Source organism: Lepisma saccharinum, chromosome 12 (assembly GCF_977018435.1).
Source record: "Lepisma saccharinum chromosome 12, izLepSacc3.1, whole genome shotgun sequence".
NCBI lineage: Eukaryota > Metazoa > Arthropoda > Insecta > Zygentoma > Lepismatidae > Lepisma > Lepisma saccharinum.
In genome coordinates, this window is record NC_139240.1 from 41,021,875 (window position 1) to 41,044,198 (window position 22,324).

A 22,324-nucleotide genomic window follows, 5' to 3' on the forward strand; every position below is an offset into this window, starting at 1 on the left:
AATGTGCCTTACATCACAGATTTTGTCTCATTGTCGTAGGACTTACCAGAGCCGAGATAAAAAAGTTGCCGCTGATGCTTACGAATGGAGAAAATGACGCACGCCATGATAGAAATATGCCCGCCATCTTCAAACCGGTGATAGCAAAAATAAAATAACAGTGGTTCTGAACTGTCAACATATGAGGCTCACACCACACAAAAAGTAAACTATTTTAAAAATGGTCGAGCAACCATGTTGTATGACTTCATATGGATTGACCCTATAGCGTTCGTGAAAAAACTTCAGATTAAAATTAATCGAATTACACCCAATCATATTTTCTTAGGAGGAAAAGTGCAGTTGTTATCCGGTATGGCAAATCCTTAATTTTTCCATTTTCAACGTTGCAAACAATAAGAAAGGAAAAGTTTTTACAAAACTTGTCCCCCCCCCTTTTTTTCGTTTCCGTCAACTAGGAAGGATTCAGTAAATGTGTGGGCAAAGAAGCGAATGGTGATCGAGTCTCATTGTCAATTTTCCACTTGTGGTTTTGTGGAGGGGAAGGGCGAACAAAGACACCTCTGTCACACACATTGTGCCAAATCTCTAGGGAAGGCAGCATTTGGAGAGAATCGGTTTGGCAACAGTGTGCTTTTGTCTGAATCTGGGGCAGAAGGATCAGCCCATTTCCTCTTCACGGGGAATGCAAGAAGTGCCGTTTTCCCTTCCTATCCCTCAAGGGAGGTATGACAAATGCAAGTTGTACCCTGCCTCTCCCCCCTTCCACTGACCATACCTCTTCACTCCCTCCTCTCACACAAAAGCCTAACATCTGGAGGTTCAAGGTCGTGTGGTGAATGAAACAGCTGCAAAAGCAAGGAAAAGGAGGGAGAAGTCACGTAGTCAACAGGTTTCTGCCTTAGTTTAAGACATCGTCAAGGCTCGGAAAACGTATTAAGCAGGAAACGGGAGTTAGAGCGAACGCAAAATCGAGGTGAACGTCCTATTATTTAACATGCCCTTTTGCCGGGGTCTGACTGGATGAACGTATTTAGTGGGAAAACGTATAATGCGGGAACTTAAAATTGGGGTTTCACTGTATAGTCTTGAACAAGTGTGTTGTAACTAACCATACAACATTGATTTTCTTTGATTCCACATTTTGAGGGTAGAAATTGTGGGGGTGGTCTGACCAATGCCAGAAAAGTATCGTCTTGTATCGATAAATAAATTCCAACTGATATTTTTTAATATTGATACATCACCATCGGCTCAGCCTTAATTACAACGTATATGTAGAAATCCCAAATCAAGTAATTAAGCTGCACCTTTGCCCTACACCAGCTAAGTTTTCGAAAATTTCTCTCCTTTCGGAAAACTTCAATGATATTCCAAATTCTAAAAAATGACATCCGAATAGAATTTATTCCTGATCATTAAAGTAAAGCTTCATGTGGCACTAGATATTTGTAATAATTTTGCGACAACATAAGCTTATTTTGTATTAAATATATGGTAGCTAGACAACAGTGAAAGCAACCCATCTGACTTGACTGCTTTAGAAGATACTGGAAACTTAATTTTTCAGAATTTGTAATATTAATTAAATACCTCTCTAGCCTTCCTAAACCCAAAGCTTTATAGCTGCAGCAACACAGGCGGTCCATCTGACCCTATCCTGGGCAAGATCAATCCAATCTTTTCCATCCTTACCGATTTCCTTTAGGTTCATCTTAACGTTATCCCTCAATCTATATCTTGGCCTTCCTACAGGTCTTTTACCATCAGGTTTCCCAACAAGAATCCTGTAAACTCTTCTTTCCTCTCCCATTCGTGCCACATGGCCTGCCCATCTAAATCATCTTGATTTATAATATTTGTTATATAGTGGACTGTTTTTTCCTTTCAAAATATATTTTTTCATTTTATACTCAGTTCTTTTTAAAAATTAGAGGAATTCTTGAAAATGATCTTGTTGATGTATGTCAAAGGTCCATCGCATCTGTAGTATGTTTATTGCGTTGAGACATTGGAATAATTCTCCACTTTTTTTCATTATAGGGAAGTGCTTTCTCTGTTACGGCAACTTGCTGTGAAACCCTCAGATCTAAGAGGTATCGGGATTCAGGTATCTCGCCTTGAGAAAGGAAAATCAGGAGGACTAGAAAACTTTTTGCTGCGAGGCAAAAATTTGAAGGAGGCCAGAAAAGGATCTTGTGAGGAGAGGAAAAATGATCATGCAAAGGTTCAGTTGCCACAGATTACAGAACTGGATGCAGAAGTGTTGGCTGCTCTCCCTGAAGACATCAAGGAAGAAGTGTTGAAGGAGTACAGGCAGGGTGGAAATCCTAGGAGTTCTAATGTGGATGAATTGGCTGTGCCAGGAACTAGTGGTTTGCAAAATAGTTCCTGCGTAAAAGTGTCCAGTGTTAGATCAGTGCCTGATGATAGTACCAGCAGTTCTGGTTCATTGTCTGCTGCTGCAAAGAGTTTGGATTCGGTACCTGCTCTTGGAACTGAAGAGGAATCTCTCTCCTTTTCGCAGGTAAAGTTTTAATGTGTGGGTTCTCAATTTTTTTTTGTGTTGATTAGGGCTGAGTCAATACCACTTTGAACCGATACCAATACTTGTATAATTCGAAAATAACAAAAGGAAATTATTAGTAATTATATATATATTCATGATGAAAGTTGTGCGAATTACTCACAAATTTAATATATCTATATATTAATAACTTACGTTTTGCGAGTATATAGGTACCTCCTGCGACGTTTGGGGACGCAACTGCTCCCTTCCTCAGGCTGCTCACGTTTAGGTTATGTATAAATCATAACCACGTCGAACTCTCCATAGGTACAGGATATAGGATTGGTAAAAGGTGTGTGGTTAAAAAACAATAAAAATCTAAAACCCATTACAGGTGCACATCAGACTACACACCGATGATGCTACCCAGTTAGCAAAAATTTTGAATTTTTCCACTCTCGGGTGACTGTTTCCTTTATTTTTTATTTATTTACAACAATAAAAGAAAAGTTTTATATTTTGAGGCTAGTACCTCATTGTCACGTTAGATAGAAAGAACGAAGTCACAGAAGTGACTTCACAGAATACTGATGCTGGCATTCATACGGTGTTGCCAGAGAAAAGTGATAGGACACGGGTTCAGACGAGCAGATCCTTTAACCAGTGTTTACTACGGGGTGGATGGTGGGTGGGGTGCGGTTCGGGAGGGAATTGAGAGATGATTTTTGGATGGCAGTCAGGCACCCTACCGACTATATCACCATGGCTCATAAAAAAAAAGTACTGAACATTAAAATGATAAATTTTCAATACATATTTGTTCTCAGCATTTTATACTCAGTACAGAACTAGAGTGAGAGAGTTTCGAAAGTTAGAAATATGTAGTATTTTGTTCCTTCATTATAGATCCACCAACCCATCTGAAACCCTGGCACGGGGATAGTGTTGCTAGTTAAAGTTAGGACGAAGCCTGTAGTTGCATATTTTCCAAGGTTGGTGGAGCAACAGTACAGCATGTTTTCCAGCACATGTATTGTACGAAGGCCTAATGGTATAGCACGTTTACCACCTTCACATGGCAACAATTAATGCATCATTTCTTCAAAACTACGGATGATATTTCAGTTCTGTCTCTTTTGTTCATTTGTATACATATGAGGGTATGACATACTCAAATCACAAAGCAATATATTCATTGTGTACGAGAAATTTTGTGTTTCTGCATTGCTGATTTTATAGTTTTCTCCAATTAATTTCAAAGGCTCCCTGCATTCATTCACTGAGAGTATGGCATCTTGGATGGAGGTGGTAGTGTGTCACTTGTTTTTTGTCCCTGGGAAAATTAATCGGAGAAAACTATCAAATTAGGAACATGAAAACATAAAATTTCTCACTCACATATCTACTGCATCCATCAGTATTGGTGAGCTGCAGTGGTCTAGTCGTTAGGGTGTCTGGCTGCCACATGGGATACCCAGGTTCGATTCGTGGGGTAGTGATGAAAGGTAAGAATTTTTCCGGCCTTGTCCCCACATAAAGTGGGTCTGGGACTCACCCAGCCTCAAATCAAACCTGGGTGCAACATGGTGCTGATCACGTCACCTCCAAAATGGGCAATATCGAAAATGTGTGGAGCCCTATCCCCACATTCCCTAAATGTGCCTTCATACCATGGTGCAATATGCACGGATCTTTACCTTACCTTAACTTACCGCATCCATCATGAATATATTTATTGTTATTATTTTTAATAAATGTAAAAAATATTTAATGTAACTTATGAATGGGTATCTGATATTTTTTTTTACTTTTACCTGTAATGTGTTGCAATTAGGGATCCAGCGGGAAACATCAAATTTTTAAAATTTCCAGAATTTTTATTGGACAACCAGGACAAATGTCCTTAGTGCTGATGCTAGAAGGAATTTTCAGATTTTTTCCCCCATAAGATGGCAACACTGCCTTCCTTATACACTGTTATTATTTTTTCCCAAGAAATATCTGCCTGTTTTCAATGTGACTGTGCATGGTTGTAGTAATAAACCACTGCTACATACATTTAAATTGCAAGATTTTACACATTTAACCTTTGGGGTACACAAGTGATGTCATATCTTCCAGTAGTAGATTGATGCTTAGTTCTGCATTAGCAGTGGACAAATACATATGAGTTAGAACTAAAAAGCATGCTAAATTGTAAATTTTTATTATCTATTGCTATTTATATATCATATAAAATGTAAATTAATTATTTTGTTTAATATTATCCATTCCATGAACATTTTTTGGAGTGATGCACTAAGAATGTACAAATTTGTCATGACTAAATCTCCCATAAATACAATGCCGAAGGTTGGTTACCCTAGTTGTAATATTTATGCAACCACTTTACTTAAACGTGTTACTGTATTTTATTTGTACAGATTGACCCAAGTTTTCTGGCTGCTTTGCCTGAGGATATGCGAGAAGAATTGAAGATTGAACTGGAAGAAAGGAAGAAGGCAGCTTCAGCTCCTACAGGAAACCACTTGATATCTTCACCTAGCAGGGTTTTAGCTGATAAATCAGGTACCAGTCATTGCATTTCACTGTTTTATATTTTAAGTTGGTATTCCTCAATAGTTCAGATTGGGGAACACCTATAGATACGATATAAATAACTTAGAAATGGTCTTGCTGAGGTATGCGAGTGTGTTTGAAATTAACTGTTGCAAAATGTGACTAAAAGTTTTGGTTTTGTGCCTGTCTCAATTTTTGAAGTCTGCGCTTGTGGTAAACAGACACAGCACTTTTGGCAACAAGAGCTGCATTTGGCAGACAGACCAATGTGGTCCACTAATGGACCATGTTAGTGTGATATCATGAAGAGACAACTGAGCAAGAGCCTTACTCATGGTGCCAATGGAGACAGTTGTTCAGATCCCACTTTAAACTGTAGGTTGCTGTCCCGATTAGCCTTTAAACTTCTAAACTACTGCATCGTTTTGAAAATTTTAAATTTTGCATGTAAGAATGAGTAAAAAGCAACATGCGACAATTAAAGGTCCAAGTTCAAAAATGTCCGTAATTGTGCAAAATTTCCAAACACTGTAATTTCCAGTTTCTTGTTTTATTTTCAAAGTTATCCTCATATAGAAGTCTTTTGTCTTGCTTTCCTTCAAATTTGGTCAATTCAGGATCGACGCTAGAAGCAAAATTCTCGATATTGTTGTGTAAGCTGGCAACACTGCTGCTTTATACAACACTATTTTTTTTTAGCCAAGAAGTATCCTCTGATTTCAACAAAACTTTGTATGGTTGGGAATGTACCACCACTATGTTTTTTTCATTCACTTCGGTCTATTGGGGGGATGCACAGAAGCCATTTTTTTTTCAGATTTAATTTTCTTCTTCCACTAAAAGCCCTGTCTTTAAGAAAGAAAAGAAAACCAATTTCATCTCTTTACAACAATTAGTTCTTAAGCTATAATTTTTTAAATATTTTTTTTGTACTTCACAGCAAGTTTGAAAAATGCACCATTGAAAATGCTCCAGCTTCAATAAGAATACACTCGCACGAGACTCCGGTTTGTAAAGGTTAAACAGCTTGTCTGAGTTTTGATTGATTGGTATGATTGATCTTGCTTCACGTTTCTGTCACATTTGGCTAATTGTGAAGATTAGCATGAATACATGGACAGCACACAATCCCAATGTTTATACTGGCTGTAGGTGTGTGTGTGTGTGTGTGTGTGTGTGTGTGTCTCTCTCTCTCTCTCTCTCTCTCTCTCTCTCTCTCTCTCTCTCTCTCTTTTTTTTTTGAAGGAAAGAGAGATAGAGAAAGGGGGGCGAGAAAAAGAGAGAGAGAACCTTCTTTCCTTCATTCTTTCTTTTTTATGTCTCTTTCTCTCTCTCTCTCATTTTCTTTTTCCTTCTTTCCTTCTAGAAAGAAAGAGAGAGAGAGAGGAACCTCTCTCCCTCTCCCCTTTTCCTAAAAAAATTAGTTTTTTACATAAATTTCTATTTGTAGGACATCCAAAGAAGAAATCAAGCCCAAAGGGCAAAGGGTGCACCAGAATGAAGAGCAGCAAACAATTGGAGAAGGGGCAACAGACATTGCAAAAGTTTAATGCACCACCAACAGGAGACAGTATTACTGTAAGTAAAGTGATTGATTGAGCCGATACTGCTGTCAATACTCTTACCCATTCCCCACTTATAGCAATGCTAGAAAATTGTAACAATTAAAAGTTGTTCAAAATATTGATTAATATTGGGTGAGTGTTTCACTCCAGTTGTAAGAATCTATTTACCAGTTTTACTTTACAATATGTAGTAATTACAACATAACATTAAAGAAACTATTATGTAATCAAAACATGCAGTCTTCCCCTCATTATTGGTGCAAAAAAATGAAAACTTTGAATTCTGCATAATTTTCAGAATAACTAGACTCCGCAAAATTGTTGTGTGGCATTTTTAGGACCCTGTGAAAGACCAAAATCCTGGAAAAGTATCAGCCAGTATCAATAAATAAAATCCAATTATTACTTTCTGATACCAATATAGTGGAACCCCGGTTTTACATTCCCAGATTTTACATTTTCCTGCATTATACATTCTATCTTAATGGCCCCAACATTTTCCCACATTTTAAGTTTTTTCAGCTTGGTACCCTGAAAAACGTAAAATCGAGGTTCCACTTTACCACTAGTATCGACCAATACCGATACGTTAGCATCGGTATTGGTGCATCCCTAATTGTTCCTTTTAGGCTGACGTGAGCTAGATTGATTTTATATTTATATGTATAAAACCATTAAGCCTTGTTTCCATTATATGAGAAACTCAATATGCTGACCAAGGCAGAAATTTATTTTATTATAAAACAGTGGTTTCCAACTTCAAAAGGTCCGAGGGCCAAAATTATATCCAGCAGTTGATAGGCGGGCCGCATTTTTTTGGGGGGGGGATTAAAAATTACAAAATTGTACTGAACTGAAAATGTAGTACTTTCGCATGACCTAAATTTCTAAAATGAGGCAATAAAACAATGGAATTACAAATCAAAATTGTATAATTACAATTTATTTCACAAAAACCCAATACTTATTGATGAATTGAAAGAAATTAAAGAGACACCATACAAATAAGAATCCTTCAGAGTAAATGTTCAATGTGAAAATTCAACCCGATCTGCTTCTTTTATTAAAGTTGTATTTGAATTTCTGTATTTGAAAGTCTCAGTAGGTGAAGCAGTGAAGAATCTGCCAGTCTGCTTCTGTAGCGGTTCTTGATGAACTTCATTGAAGAAAAAACACTTTCACACGTGTATGTGCTGCCGAACATCTATGTCATTCTTTGCCCAAAACTACGAAAGTTTGGAAAGCATTCCTTTGAAAGGTATTTGAAAAACTTTGGCCCCTTTTCTTGCCTAGTTTGAAGGAACACATCGCCTTGCAAATCACGCAATTCAACATTTCGTTATTTGCAGAAACTTTAACAATCAGTCACAGTACAATCCGAGTTGGAACATTGGAAATCTCTTCGTACTTCGTGCGTAGTAAAACAGATCTCTATAGCACCTCTCTGCAGTTTGATTCTGAACACAAAGAGTGAAGCCTTCGCGGAAGCAGGCGAGTTCATTCCACATAGCGAAGGGATGGAATGCATGGTGTGAAGAGAAAGTTACGTCACTTTAGATTCTTCTGATTATCATTATTGACTGCAAAATCAATTCTACCTGTGATATTGTCTTTCTTCACAGAGCATTCGTTCCTTCAGTAAAAAAAGAACGTATTTTAATAAAAATAAATAAAATTAATGTATTTTGCAAACTGGCTTCGCGGGCCGCTGAAAAAGACAACGGGGGCCGCATGCGGCCCGCGGGCCGCCAGTTGGAAACCCATGTTATAAAACATAAACTAAACGTAACATTTCAACCTTCTAGCAAGGTCTTCTTCAGACTGTGCACCAAGTACAAATGTAACAAGGTACAAAACAGGACGATATATATACACAAACATTACTTCCCTCCAGACTATTAGAAAGTTGTTCTGGAACATTCTAGCAGGTGGCCTTCCCTTGTCAACTGTACTTTCACCTGACAGGTGATTTAGCTAAACATTTTCTTTCATCTGGAATGTGGTTGGACTTTATTTCATGCTCTTTTTTTCCTTTCTTCATTCTTCTTCCTTCTTCTCTACTCTTTCTTGTCCTTTCCACTCTTTCTAACACCTTATTCCATTCTTTCTTTATCTTCAGTCCCCCATTCCAGTTCATTGTGTCTTCTTCACCTTTCTTCTCTATTTTCTTTGCCTCCTTCCATTTTCTCACTAGTATTCTCTTCTCCCTTCCTATCTGCATAGCCTCATCCCACTCTATGTCATGTCCTGTTTCTCTCGTGTGTTTAAATATCGCATTTCTCTCTCTCTTAAGTCGTACATCATCCCTATGTTGTTTCAACCTGTCTTTCAGCCTCTTTTTCGTTTCTTCTATGTACACACTCTTGACATTCTTTACATTTTACGTGATGTCTCAATGCCCTCGGTGGCTCAGGGGTTAGCATTTCAGGTTATGACAATCCATTATTTTCAAACCCTTGCACTTGCTCGCTGCATTTGCATGGGCTACTTATGCATCTGTACAGGGTGCAATGCAAGCAGCTGATAGCTTTACCTTTCTCCTCGTTCATGCACATTTGAAAACTCAATTACAGCACCAGAGAGTTTTTCTCTTTTTGGTACAGTGGTCATCATAATTTTAATCTTTACAATAATCCTAAAAAGACAAAACAGCAAGACAAAATAAGAAACATTTTTCAAGACATTAGTTGTAATGCCATTCCAAGGTGTAATATTATTTATAAAATATCTTATTAGTCAGGCTTAAGTTTTCTTGTTGTCATGTAATTGAATTTGAGTTTCTACTTCATGCACAGATAAGCTAATCAGGACTTGACCTAGAGGTTAAAGTGCATCCACCAGGTATCAAAGCTGTGACACCTTGATTACGAGGTGATAATGTTACCACTATGCCATTGGGAAGACTGTTGCCCTGTAATGTCATAACTAGAGTCCGGATTTGTAAGTGGAATGCATATTCTTTTCCAGACTTCTAATGGTAAGGAGAAAGGTTATACTTCGTATTACATACCTTGATGAGCTGTTTAACTACGGTTGAAAGTGCTTATAAATGCTTATTTCTGCAGGAAATGGTTATGCTTCCTTATTTTATGATTTTGGTTTAAAATAGCATATTTTACCCAAATCTGTCATATTTCAATCCTATTTCAATCACACGACGGCATTGGGATGACGAGATCAATGCTTCTAAATAGCCGCATGGGAGAAACGGCAACCAAGAAAAGATACATACATCCAAAATCATTTTGCCAAATTACCTGATATTATAACACAGTTGAAAGCTCGAAATAATCCATTGCAACATTCGCTTTCCCTCATTGATGAAATTTCAGTAATGTTGTCTTCAGAAACTCATGGTGTTGCTAAAATTGTGTCCGACAAGCTCAGTCAGGTATTAAAAACCCCGGTTACAAAACACTGTGTCAAATTTATAAAAATATTTCTGGTGAAGAAACAGACATTGAAGAGGAATTCACCGAAGAAGAACTGTGGTGTTTTCCACATGGGCCTGTGATGTCATGCTACGTGGAAAGAACATTTTCACTGTACAAATCATTCTTCACTGACAGACACAGGAGCTTCACACAAGAAAATCTCAGGATGACCTTCCTTACATACTTTGAATAAGATAAGAGATCTAATAAACAAATGGTTTTTTCAGATTTTCCTGTATTTGTTTATGCTTATTTTGGTGCTTATTTTTTCATTTTTTGTGCTTATTAACTTGCTTATTTTACTGTTTGATTGTGCTTATAAATCCGGGCCCTAGTCATAGCATTATGGTCTAATACGATGCACCATGAATATAGACTAAGAATAAAAGAAGTATCCGTGGTGAACATAAACAAAATATTTTGCAAATGAAATCTCATTACGCTCACCCCACTTTTTATTATTATTATTATTATTGGGTGGTATATTTTCAACATTTTATGTCTCATTACTGTTTTCTTTCTGGACTAAAGCTCGGTGCTTTAGTTTCAAGTAAATATCATTAATCCTCACAATCTATCTCAAAATTCAGGTGGGGTGTAAGGGGGTGACCTTCCACATAGTACACCCTGGACTGCATTTTGCAGACTAATGAGGCTCTGGCGTCTGGACCTATGCCCAGTATAATGCTCTGTAGGGTGTAACGTTCAAGTTTGCAAGGTGCTTTTTTTTTATTTTAAAGTCGTGACTGGGCTTGATCGTTATTCTACTACCTCAAAGGCCGTGGTCGGTTTAAGCACCTTGGTATAAGTTACAAAAACAATTGGGTGGAGGTTATTTGTCACGTTCGTGATGCCTCAAAGTTACTTATGAACTTCACTATTCCTAACTTCAATTTGTGGGGGTAGACACAAGAATCTTGCCGTTTACAAGATGATTCTGAAACTAAAGAACGTAGTACTGCCTCAAATTTCCAAAATGCATTATATGCTACAGTAAAGCTTATGTTATTCTAGATTTGTTCACCTTCACCAAAAACTACAATTGTTTCTATCTACAAATGCCTCTTTTACTATTAGTTTTCTATCATCGAATAACGTAGTGATTAAGGAAAAATTCAGCGTAAATGAAGTCAAAAGCAGATGTCCAAATTTTAACAATTCAGCAACGTCATTTATTCAACATTAAAGGTTAACAACAAAGCTAATATAATCTTTCATCTGTCGGAAGTTTAGGGAATTAATAATGAGTGATTTTTATCACTTATTTTTGAGCGGAGCAATTTCCAACACGTAGAGTTGGAAGTTGTACGATTTTGCGAACTAAATTGCAATAAATCGCTACAAGGGCGGTGAGTGTGTTGTAGTGTGTTTTATCTTTGTGTGCTGAGTGACCCTTTGCAGCCTTAGATTTTAGTCGAAGTAGGAATATTTTAGTCCACAGACACGTTTATTTTAATTATGGTAAAGGGCTGGTCCCCATGTAATGTGATGGGTGCAAAATAGCCTAAGTGCTGATACACCCAGAATTTTGAATTCAATCAATCAGTTAAAATTCAGGCCATTTGCAGCAGCCTACCCTATAATAGCTTCTGCAATGGAACTGTGCAGCAACCTCTATAAATTAAATGACTGGCAAACTTGTACAATTCTTGTGTTGAGATTACTATACTCTTGATTCTTTTATTTTCTGCAGCAAAGCCATGCAGCCAAACCTGATGTGAAACATGTTGAAAAGGAAAACAAGGAGATACCGGATGGAAGTGGGAGCATATTGGGAGAGAATCTGTCTTTGAATGAAGTGCGGCAGCTTATTAAAGAATGGGTCGCAAGAGAGACGTTGCCACAAGTGGTTGATATCCAAATGATGGCTGAATATATGCAGGAACTTGTGATGAAGAGACAACTGGACACATTGGATCTGGTTGTTAAATGTCTTTACAGGTAGGTAATAATCATTGGCTGAAGTATTGGTATCTGTGAAATTTATTCTTTGCTGTTGAGCACCAAAACTCCACAGTGTTACAGTTTACTAGGTCCTATTCTGGCTATCTAGACCAGAACCTGTTTTCTCCCTAATAGTCTTTGTGCTGCCAAGCTAACGCTGTAGTCATATTATCTGCCACAACATTGTGTGGATCATTTTTGGATATGTTTTGGACATTCTGTGGATGACTTTCGGACATGAATGAATCTTTTCCGGGATATCAAACCATTTATGTCAATTTTTGCAGAACACTTCGGCATATAATTACATATAATCATGGATATCTAGCACAGGAGACCCTGTGGATATCCAGGATTGGATTGTGGACATCCTATGCATATCCTTTGGAGAATTGGGGTGTGTGGGAAAGTCCATAACACATTAATGTACATAAAATAGTTATATGGTGACAATAATTTTTTTAAACACCGTAAAACATAAGTTGTCCCACACCATGGCCATGTGGTCTAAGGCTGGCTTCATGCTTTGGGCTCCAGCTACAGGAAGCGTGCAGGTTCCGGGGGGGAAGTGTACCAACTTTTCTCCTGAGATTTCGGCCTGTGTATGGGGCCGGTGGCCACCCACCATCATGAGGAAATTGGGGAGCCACGAATGAGTAGCATAACCCAGGGTTGGCATTTTGCCTAGGTTTTTTTTTTCGATAAAACCTGGGCAATACTGCAGTTACCAGCCTTTACAGCAGCGTGTACTGCTTTTCTCTGCCCACTTGATTTCCTCCCCTTCTCTGATGGTATGTGCACCCTTGCTCCAGAGATAACTGTGACAGGGAATATTTGACTGAATCAAAAACAATTTAACATTTCTGTTAACATATTCTGTTCTAAAATATTTGTCCAACAGTTTGATTCTACTCTTCCTGGAGGGTACACTGTTGCTTTGTGATCAGTTTTCAGGGTTGCATTCCCTGAGGAGGCACATGCTTTGGTGTACCCAAGAATCGGACTACCGGAGAGGGGGAGGGTACAAAATATGTTATGACCAGTGTTTTTTTTTTTTTTATGTGGTAGTCAACAACAGTACTCCATACTGGCACCTTATTATAGGTGAGGACTAATAATATTTTATTCTAACAAGAGAAATGCTTACGATGCCAGACATCCTTGGGTTCAAATCCCAGCCTGGGCATTCTTTGTGTCCCTTCACCAATTTCATCATATCATCACTCGTTCTCATCTTTGCGATTAGCCAAATGTGGCAGAAAAGAGGAGTAAAATAAAGCAAATCAACCAGTGAAACAAACCAGAGAAATGTATATGCATGAGGGTGTGTGTACTTGGATGCATCATTGTTTATGAACATAACACAATTTTGAGTAGTTGTTACGATGAACACATTAACAAACAACACGGTAACATAACATATCAACTTGAATAGTGCCGGAACATTTTTTCCCCAGAAAGTAAAAGCAATAACTTAACTTTTTATAGACTTTATCAATCAGGTTTGCTACCTTCTTCGTCCATAATGATACTCAATAGTTTTTCTTGTATGTACGTATTGCTTGCATTCTAGAATTATTTCTCTTGTAGTCTATGGTTATAGCATAGACTATAAAAAAAAACTGTGTTTTTATGCTTGCAATAACCGTAGACTACAAGAGAAATAATAATACTCAAATTTAGGCAAGTTAAAGTTTATGTTTTTTTCAAGATTAAGCTCATTTTTAGTTAATACTATTACTGAATATTCCATTCTGAACTTCACCGGCCCCCATGGCGGAGTGGTTAACAGGTGGTCCAGGGTTCGAATCCCAGCCTGGGCATGGATGTTTGTGAGTGTCCATTCATCATATTATCACTCATCCCCATCTTCGCAAATTAGCCAAAAGTGGCACAAAAAACAAAGTAAAATAAAGCAAATGAATCAAAGCCATTCTGAACTTCAGTTTATGAAACAAATTATTTTGGGCCTCCCTGATGGCACAGTGGTAGCCATTGCTTTGTAATCAAGGAATCCCGGGTTTGATACCCAGTGGAGGCATATAGTGGTTCGGTTCCCACTTTAAACTGTAGGTCCAGTCCCGATAAGCCTTACTGTGCATAAAGTGGACTTAAAACAACAAATCAATCAAGAATTTTTTTTGTGAATGCAGTGTTGTGCATATGTTGGAATGAATTATGCTACTAGTGCAAGCACACTTTTGATCTCATTTATTTCATATGCCATAGACCATTAAATAATCCAAAAATACTATATAACATAATGTTTTAAATCTGCTTCAATACAGTTTGTTCAGTTTATCACAGTTGTTTTCCCATAATTTTTCTGGATGTTTGAAGCAAAAATACTTCCTCCATGTATTAAGCATGTCAAATTATAAGTTTGTCATATTTAATTGTCTGGCTGATTTCATCCAAATGGAATACCTTATACATCTTCCAAAATGTCTGGCTGCTACAAAAATCGCAATTTCCATGGTCAAAACATTGGTAATTTCCAATTTGGTCCACAACGATCCCCAAACATGCTCTATATTTCAGAACATTTGTCAAATTATATAGCTTAAGCAAAGGCCTAAAATTCTTAAAAGTCACTTTTTCTTAATCTCCAAAAATGTAGTTTAGGCAGAGATTTGTAAGTGTCATCAGAATATGGAAACTACCTCAGCATAAGAAAAATCCATTTTTTTTATCTATAATCTTGAAATACTGTGAACAAATGAAAATGCAAAACAGAATCAGTCCCGAGGTGTATCTCGTTGTGATTAATTTCAGCTAAAATCCTCTAAATTTGCTACAGTTATTGTGGTCTCAAAATTGGTGACTTACCCCCAACCTTCCTAAAACACACACTACATTACAGAGTTTTTATTAAACACTTAAAACTCAAGTGATGCCATAACATTGCTGAGGCTTTTGTTTCTTAATCTATGAAAATACAAAAAAAAAAAAAAAGGTAAAGTGTTCCCCTGTGCATAGCACCATGCCATCAAGGCGTATAGGGGGTGTGGGGGTAACGATCCACACTTTCTTGATCCGGTCGTGAGTGGGGGTGATGTGATCAGCATCACGCCCCTGACCGCCTTTACCCCCCAGGGTTTCCCCCAGGTACCCATGTTATTCGACGCTGGGTGGGCGCCGGGGCCGCTTCCACCGTTAGAAAAGTTCCCGGATTTGAACCGTTCAACCTAGTGAAATATGACCATAATTTTAAAGTTCTCGCAAGACATGTTAAACCAGTCTGTTGTCTACTATCTTTAAACATGATGACCAATTTTTCTCAAATACAGTGTGAGACCAATCCTTCAAGTTATCTTGAAACTATAAAAATTGCAACTCAAAAGCTTTGCATTTATGATGGTTATCAAAAATAGAGCATGTGTGATTTTACCACCACTCCTCTCCTAAGCTATGAAATATTATTTTAAAGGTTTTACTGCAAAATTGCTGACCAATCAAATCTCTAATATGACTCAGTTTAATTGCTTATACTCTGACACTGTATTCTAGACCATTTTTTTTTAAAAAAAAAAACATTGTAAAGTGTAGCATATAGACTGCAACATGAGGAAAATAAGTTTTTCATTCACCACCTTAAAACAAATTGTTCAATTTTGTTCACAAGTTTTTTAGCTGCGGAAATAATTTTACCTAAATGATTCTAAATTTATAGCAGTTATCATAGATGATTCATCCACCCTAAATCATGCACCATATTTTTATAATTTTGTCAAATTATAGTGCAAGTACATAATGCTCCTCTAAGTTTCGTGCACAAAGCTGACATTGTGGTAATTATGAAGATGCACGACTTGCATGGCTACAGAGCTCCTAACCAGACATAAATAACATTTTACTGCATAGGTAAGCAACCCATTAGGATGAGAAATGGCAAAAATCATTTAAAGAGTGTTCCAATTTAATTATGTCACAATTAACAACATTTCAATAAAATGTACTCAATTCTCCCTTGTATTAATTGATCATCACAGTTGAAACTATGATGTGCCACTATGGTTTCCCCCATATAAGAATGTGCCTGATAACCAAAGTGCTCCCAGATTTCAAAATTATAAGCTTTGTCCAAGTATGCTGCATCATTCAATGCAAATGTTTGATCTAAGAATTTCTGATACTTTTTCTTTTTTGTTTCTTGGATATATACAGTAGACTCGCGATTAACCGAGGCTCCGGGTTAACCAAGGGAGTGGTTGGAAAACATCGTGCTTCATAACGCACTCCCTGCTTGTTTATGGAGTCAAGTCACCGTCCGCGCTGCACATGTTCGTTACATGTTCTAATCGGAAAAAGTAATCATCTCATTTATGTTGTACTAGTAATAAATACAGTTTTAAGTGTTGTTTAGTCATTTACGTCCTATTAGCACATTATCTCCGTATTATCCGAGTTTTTCCGTATCCGAGGTAATTAACTCGGATAATCGCGAGTCTACTGTAATCTTTTTTTGTGTGTGTTAAATGTTCATTTCTAGTGTGATTTGAGGAAAACAACCTGAAAAAAACCACTATGACTTGTATTACATTCACTATTTTTAGTATTATAAGCTCTGATAAGCCTTTTCTTTACAAGTTTTCCAATTTTTTTTGACAATCAAAGAACCTCACAAATATTTAAAGCAATAATTTACAACATTTTCTGTAAAAACCTGCATGGGGAAAACTGGGCTGGGCCCACCTGTACCAACCACACATAACCCCATAACTGGTTGGATGGTCTCCAACCTACCTCCACTAGGTGAGAGTGAGACCGGCAGTCTGTAGGTCGGCTCTGGCCCTCAAGGGCTGTTGCACCACAGGTTGTTATTGTTATTAATACGTGAAACATGTTTTTCAGAATTTTGAAAATAAAAGAAGTTACTAAAATGCCAAGTCAATTGACAAGATATCAATTTTTGAAATATGATTAGCAAGAAAATAATCTTGATTGTACTTATTAATAGTGATAAAATATTGGAGTGTAATATTGCATTGTAAAGTAAAGTAAATCCCTTTTATCTTTGAGAATCTTGTACTGTCATAATACTCATGTAGCAAGAATACACTCAATTTTTGCTGGATATTGTAGTTCTTGCTTGTTTAGTTTGCTTTTCTTATCGTATAAATTGTATTGATATATATTACATTTTGTTTACTAACCAGGTGCATAAACCAGAAACAGAAAAAGCCATGGCAGCAAGCATACAACACCATAATTAACCAAGTTCAGGATGTGATGTTAATTGTATATAAAGCTAAACTGAAAGTACAAGATAAATTTGTAGGCGACAGTAGTGTACTGTGATACATAATAGTATTTAAGTCTCATGTTAAGCTTTAATGCCAAAATACAGAATACAGACGTGATATTGTACTGTACTGTACTGTGTACAGTGTCTGGTAATTTTTTTTTTATTATTATTATTTTTTTTTAGATTGGCTATAATGTTTACATAGAAGTATTCAGAAATAAGTTGATGAAAGGCTTAGGCTCAGCTTTAATTTATATTATAGAATTCTCATTCAAAGAGTCAAATCTGTAATAACTTAATAGGGAATATTTTAAACTTATAAGCATAACATAAAATACACAGACAGTTGAACAAAGCATGCAGAAAGTTATGCAATGCAATTGACCCTGAAACGAGGTCTGCTGTGACTATACCTTAATGGATTGTGTCTGTCAAACCTGGCACAATATTTTTACCTTTTTTTCTGAAGATTAGTATTGGAATTTGGAAGACTTATTGGAAATATTCTTTAATGTTATTTTTCATGGATTGTCAATCAAATACAAGTTGTTATTATTTAACATTTGTCACAAAAAATCAAAATTTGAATACTTAAGTGATTGAATGTGAACAAAGCTGGTTAAGATATTTTTCAGATGAAACCAAACTGACAGCCAAAGTATTCTTTGTAAAATCTTGGTAATCCTTGAATAAGTCATGAAAACAACACAAAGACCTTTCTGTCACTACAGGGTTAAACATACTATAAACACAGAGAAGTTAATAATACAGTTTTTACTTAAAAGGAAACATATCAGAGAGAAACAATGATACATTTATTTTAAGAAGTGAACATATCATTTCTCTAAAAAGATGTCTGCTATTTCATATCAGTTAAGTATACCAGTCTGAAAAAAAATAAAAATATACCAGCCTGCAGCGGCGGCACCAGGATTATTCATCTAGGGGTGCTGAGGGGATGCAATTCCGAAAATAAGGAAAACATGAAACATGCATGCAACCTTTCAAAACTGGGGAAGCAAGGTGCCAATTTTTTTTTTTGGGGGGGGGGACAACGACAGTTTACTTTCCCTTGGTAAATAAGGTTTAGCATAGTGTGTGGTCAAAAATAGCAAAAAAGGGAGGGGGAAACTTCATCCTTAATTGCCGTCACTGATTATCATAAATTACTGACTGAAATTAAAATATATAACTTTAGATTGACATTAATTTTCCAAGGATGCTGCCCTCCCCCTGGACGTCCATTATGATATGTATTAAGTCTTCTACTCCAAGAAAGTGGTCATACAGTGTAAACATTCAGATACACGTTGCAGTCTTATTGAACTATGAAGTGAAATACAAAATAAAATCATCCTGCCCTTAAAAACACAATTTTTGAACCTTTTCAATATAACCAATGGAGGTACAAAATACATAGTACATTATACCTTCCGTCTGCCACGACAAAATGCGAAGAGCACAGCCACTGTGTCATCTTTAAAATCTCTTCTGCTGCACTATCCCCAACAACGAACTGTAAAATTTCTTCGTGAACATTGGGCCTCTTCCTAACAGTTTTTGGAAAAGCTTGAAATGGTACGTTTACTAGACATGTTACGTGGAACAAGCACATAGAATGTATTAAGAAGAAACCTACCCTTCATGTTACAACTCGCATTAAATAATTTCCCGAGCACGATGCCTTAAAAGCAGCAGAATTTTTTGCTCCAGTGTAAGGAAGAACAAGTAGTTGGAAAATAAACCATTTATTAACAATGCAACAAAAGAAAGAAAAAAAAAAACATAACTCACGTTAAGCTATAGGCAATTATCAAAAATCACGAACAGACCACTTGGAGAAACAAAAGAAGAAGAAAAATCATAACAACAATGCTGGCGAAAGAAAAGAAACAGCCGCTGATCTTTACAGAGGTTGCCACCAGTACAGAAAAGTATCGGCACCTCTTTCAGTACTTGCCTGTTGCATACAATAATAACGGTCTTACTTCAGTACCTATCATTTGGCGCTCAATATGACAACATGACATAATATTGCACATTAATGTTAGTGTTTTCAGTTGAACGTAGGGGGTGCGGAAGAAAATTAAGGAGCACGTAAGCACCCCCTCGTGCCCCTCTGGTGCCACCCCTGCCAGCCTGAAAAAAAAAAGGAGAGAGGAAGTAAGTGCAAGTTAGGGATGGTACAAATAGTCAAACGCTATAGTTGGATCTGCTAATATTAGAGGGACCAACCAAATTCTAGATTCTTCACTTACAGTGTGCATAACTAATAACTAATAATACGTGTGTGGGCAGTAATGATCATGATTTGATTATCTTTAAGCTTTTTTGTGAGCAAGTGGGGTGCATCTAGTAGGATGGGGGTTGGTTTTTCTCTCGCGTTTTTACATCTATTATTTTTCTAGTTTATTCTTTCCTACAAGCAAAGTAAGGGAACTCATAGAATGTGCACTGTGCAATTTTCCAGTAGTGTAAACCATCATTAATGTTAGCAGGTGTTATGAGTTTTCTTAGCTACACAGATTTAACAATTCTAAGAGTTGCATCTAAAGATATCTGTTGGCGGTTACGCGGAGATAGGTAATTAACTCTGATAAACTTACTTTTCATTCTAAGAGTGTTAAAGTCTTTACATTGCCTAAAAAAAAAGAACAAATGAACATGAACTTACATGGAAGAATGTAAGTAGGGTTGCCAGGTATCGCAGATTTTAAGGGGCAGTAAGCAATATATCCTGAATCCCTGCAATCTTTCCTAGGACGTCAATTTATCCTATATTTGAAAATTGCAATTTTTCCCAGCTGTGTTCATGTTTCTGAAAGCCTAGATTTTCTTTTAGTGATGTTGCATTGTGGGAGAGATATTACTTCCAGTTCAGCTTCTGCATCAGTGACCCCTCTACACTCTTGCATGGGTACTGTTCAATATGTTTCAAGATGAGTGGTATAGAGTCTTCTGATACAAACAAGACTAACCGACTTTATAGAGGAAGAAGATTTTAACTTTTGGTTGAAGGACAATGGTAATAAATATAAACTTACTTATTTCGATTGTTGCCGAGATAATAAAGAAGGTTCCAAATAGTTCATAAGAATTTTCAGGCATATGGCAGGCACAGCATGCCTTAGAAATAAAGCACAAGAATATCAAAGTATTTTCTTTATCTGCAGCATCTATTAGTAGTATTTCACAAGAAGCAACTGTTCTGAAGATGAAAAGCTAGTAGAATTGCTTAAGGCTATATGCTCTGTTTTTGAACGTTGTCCCTTATTTCCAACTTGCAATTGTGATTTTGTCCCTTATTTTCAACTTGTGTTTGCAATTTTGTGCCTTATTTTTATCTTGCCCACCTGGCAACCCTGAATGTAACATTCAATTATACATCAAATATGGAACTAAAGATATGGATGATCTTAATGAAACAAACCAAAGTTCTAGTTCTGTAGCTTTTAAACGTTAAGGTATCATACTGTACATAAAACCATTAAACAATAGTTGCTAAGTCAGATATATAAAGATAGAAAGCGAAGAGCTATTTTTATAGATACGTTTTTCTAGCCTGTTGAGTGATTTTTACAAACAAAAGCACTAGTATTTGTGAGTCCTGATAATCTGTGATAATAATATTTCATGCAGGCCTGATGTATATTTGTATTTCTTTTTTGTAGTGGTAAATATTAGGTAATCACACAGATAACGTTTATTTTTGAATGTATACGACAGTTCAGTCAAATTAAAATAATGTTTTAATTTTGTAATTTGTTTTCTATTTTGGTATACTTTTGTCAAAATAAAGCAACTAGTATACAAATACATTTCCCACGACTTGGTGATATTATACCAGTTGCATAGAATAGGTTTACAGGATTCTCCCATTGGTAAAAAATAGAAAAGTTTTGGAATGAAGACCACAAGCTTATAAATCAAATGTCTGAGTGTGGATTCCAGACAAATTTTATGTACTCCTGGACTATTAGGAGGAAGACCAGACAAGTGATATTCTTATTTCTAATCCTGTAGAAATAGAATTGTAATTTTGTACCTGTATACAAGATTAAATATAGATTTTTCATAAAATGTGTGTTTTTTTTTAATTGCGAAGCATGTAGATATAAATTTTCCAAAAATGATTCAATGTAATTGTAATATAAATTTTCATGTGCATCCCTGTTGGGCTATATATAAACACCAAGTTAAAATCAATGATGGAGAAAGGGTGGAGCTGTGGAAAGCAAGAAATCAATCATTTTTTGTTAAGGCAACTTAAATGTGAACTTTAAACGATTTATCAGCATCATTCACAGTTAACTAATTTGCAACTGTATCAACAGATTATGTATTCCTTTTCACTGATAGAAAAGACTTCATATTCAATTTATTTCAGCTGGGGGACCAGTTTAGCCACTATACTTAATTTGTTAAATCCAACATTTTGAGCAATGAAATAATACAGAGCAGCGATCCATTGAAGTGTAGACCGCTGCGTCAGTGTTTGCACTATTGGCAAGCGAGGCACTCGTGGCCATTTATCAGCATCATAGAGAGTTGATATAGCAAGTGCACATCAGTTTCCGTAATTATTATAAAAAGTTATTTACTTACCAGATTTATAAAAGGAAATTTTCAAAGTAGTTACCTTCGATGCACACACACTTTGATACACCTATATTAAGATGCCCACTAATGTAAGCTGGCAAGAGGGGGCTTGAAACTGTTTTTTACGGATGTCTTGAAAGTACACACAAGACTGTAAAGTGATAAGGGTCCTTGTTTTGTATTGTGTGGCCTGTTTATTAGTCTGGCAACTGTGAAGTGATTGGGTCCTTCTTGTTACGTGTTGTGTTTTTTTCTAGTGTATTCAACCGCAAAGTGTATCATGGCTCAGATCTCTACTGCACAGCATGTATTTATGATTCATATGTGTGAACTCAATCGGCATGTGAAGTTCAAAGGTGATTCGAAACAAGATTCCTGAGTGTAAAAGTTCCATGTCGTAAATAAATCACCCTTTAAACTAGTTACGGAAACTAGCATGCTTGATTCACAAACAGTCTACAGTGCC

General features: G+C 36.6%; 1 protein-coding gene across 3 annotated transcripts in view; it reads left to right on the forward strand.

Annotated features, from left to right (window-relative positions):
• Nucleotides 1-20,652, forward strand: part of Rev1 (Rev1 DNA directed polymerase) — a 54,370-nt gene extending 33,718 nt beyond the window's left edge. For all 3 annotated transcript variants that reach the window (XM_083132185.1, XM_083132187.1, XM_083132186.1), the window contains 5 exons: nt 2,044-2,527; nt 4,933-5,077; nt 6,519-6,646; nt 11,761-12,008; nt 17,171-20,652. In XM_083132185.1, coding sequence (XP_082988311.1) covers nt 2,044-2,527; nt 4,933-5,077; nt 6,519-6,646; nt 11,761-12,008; nt 17,171-17,312 — 1,147 coding nt within the window. In that variant the 3' untranslated portion in view covers nt 17,313-20,652. The remainder of the gene's footprint in view (nt 1-2,043; nt 2,528-4,932; nt 5,078-6,518; nt 6,647-11,760; nt 12,009-17,170) is intronic.
• Nucleotides 20,653-22,324: the final 1,672 nt, after the last annotated feature.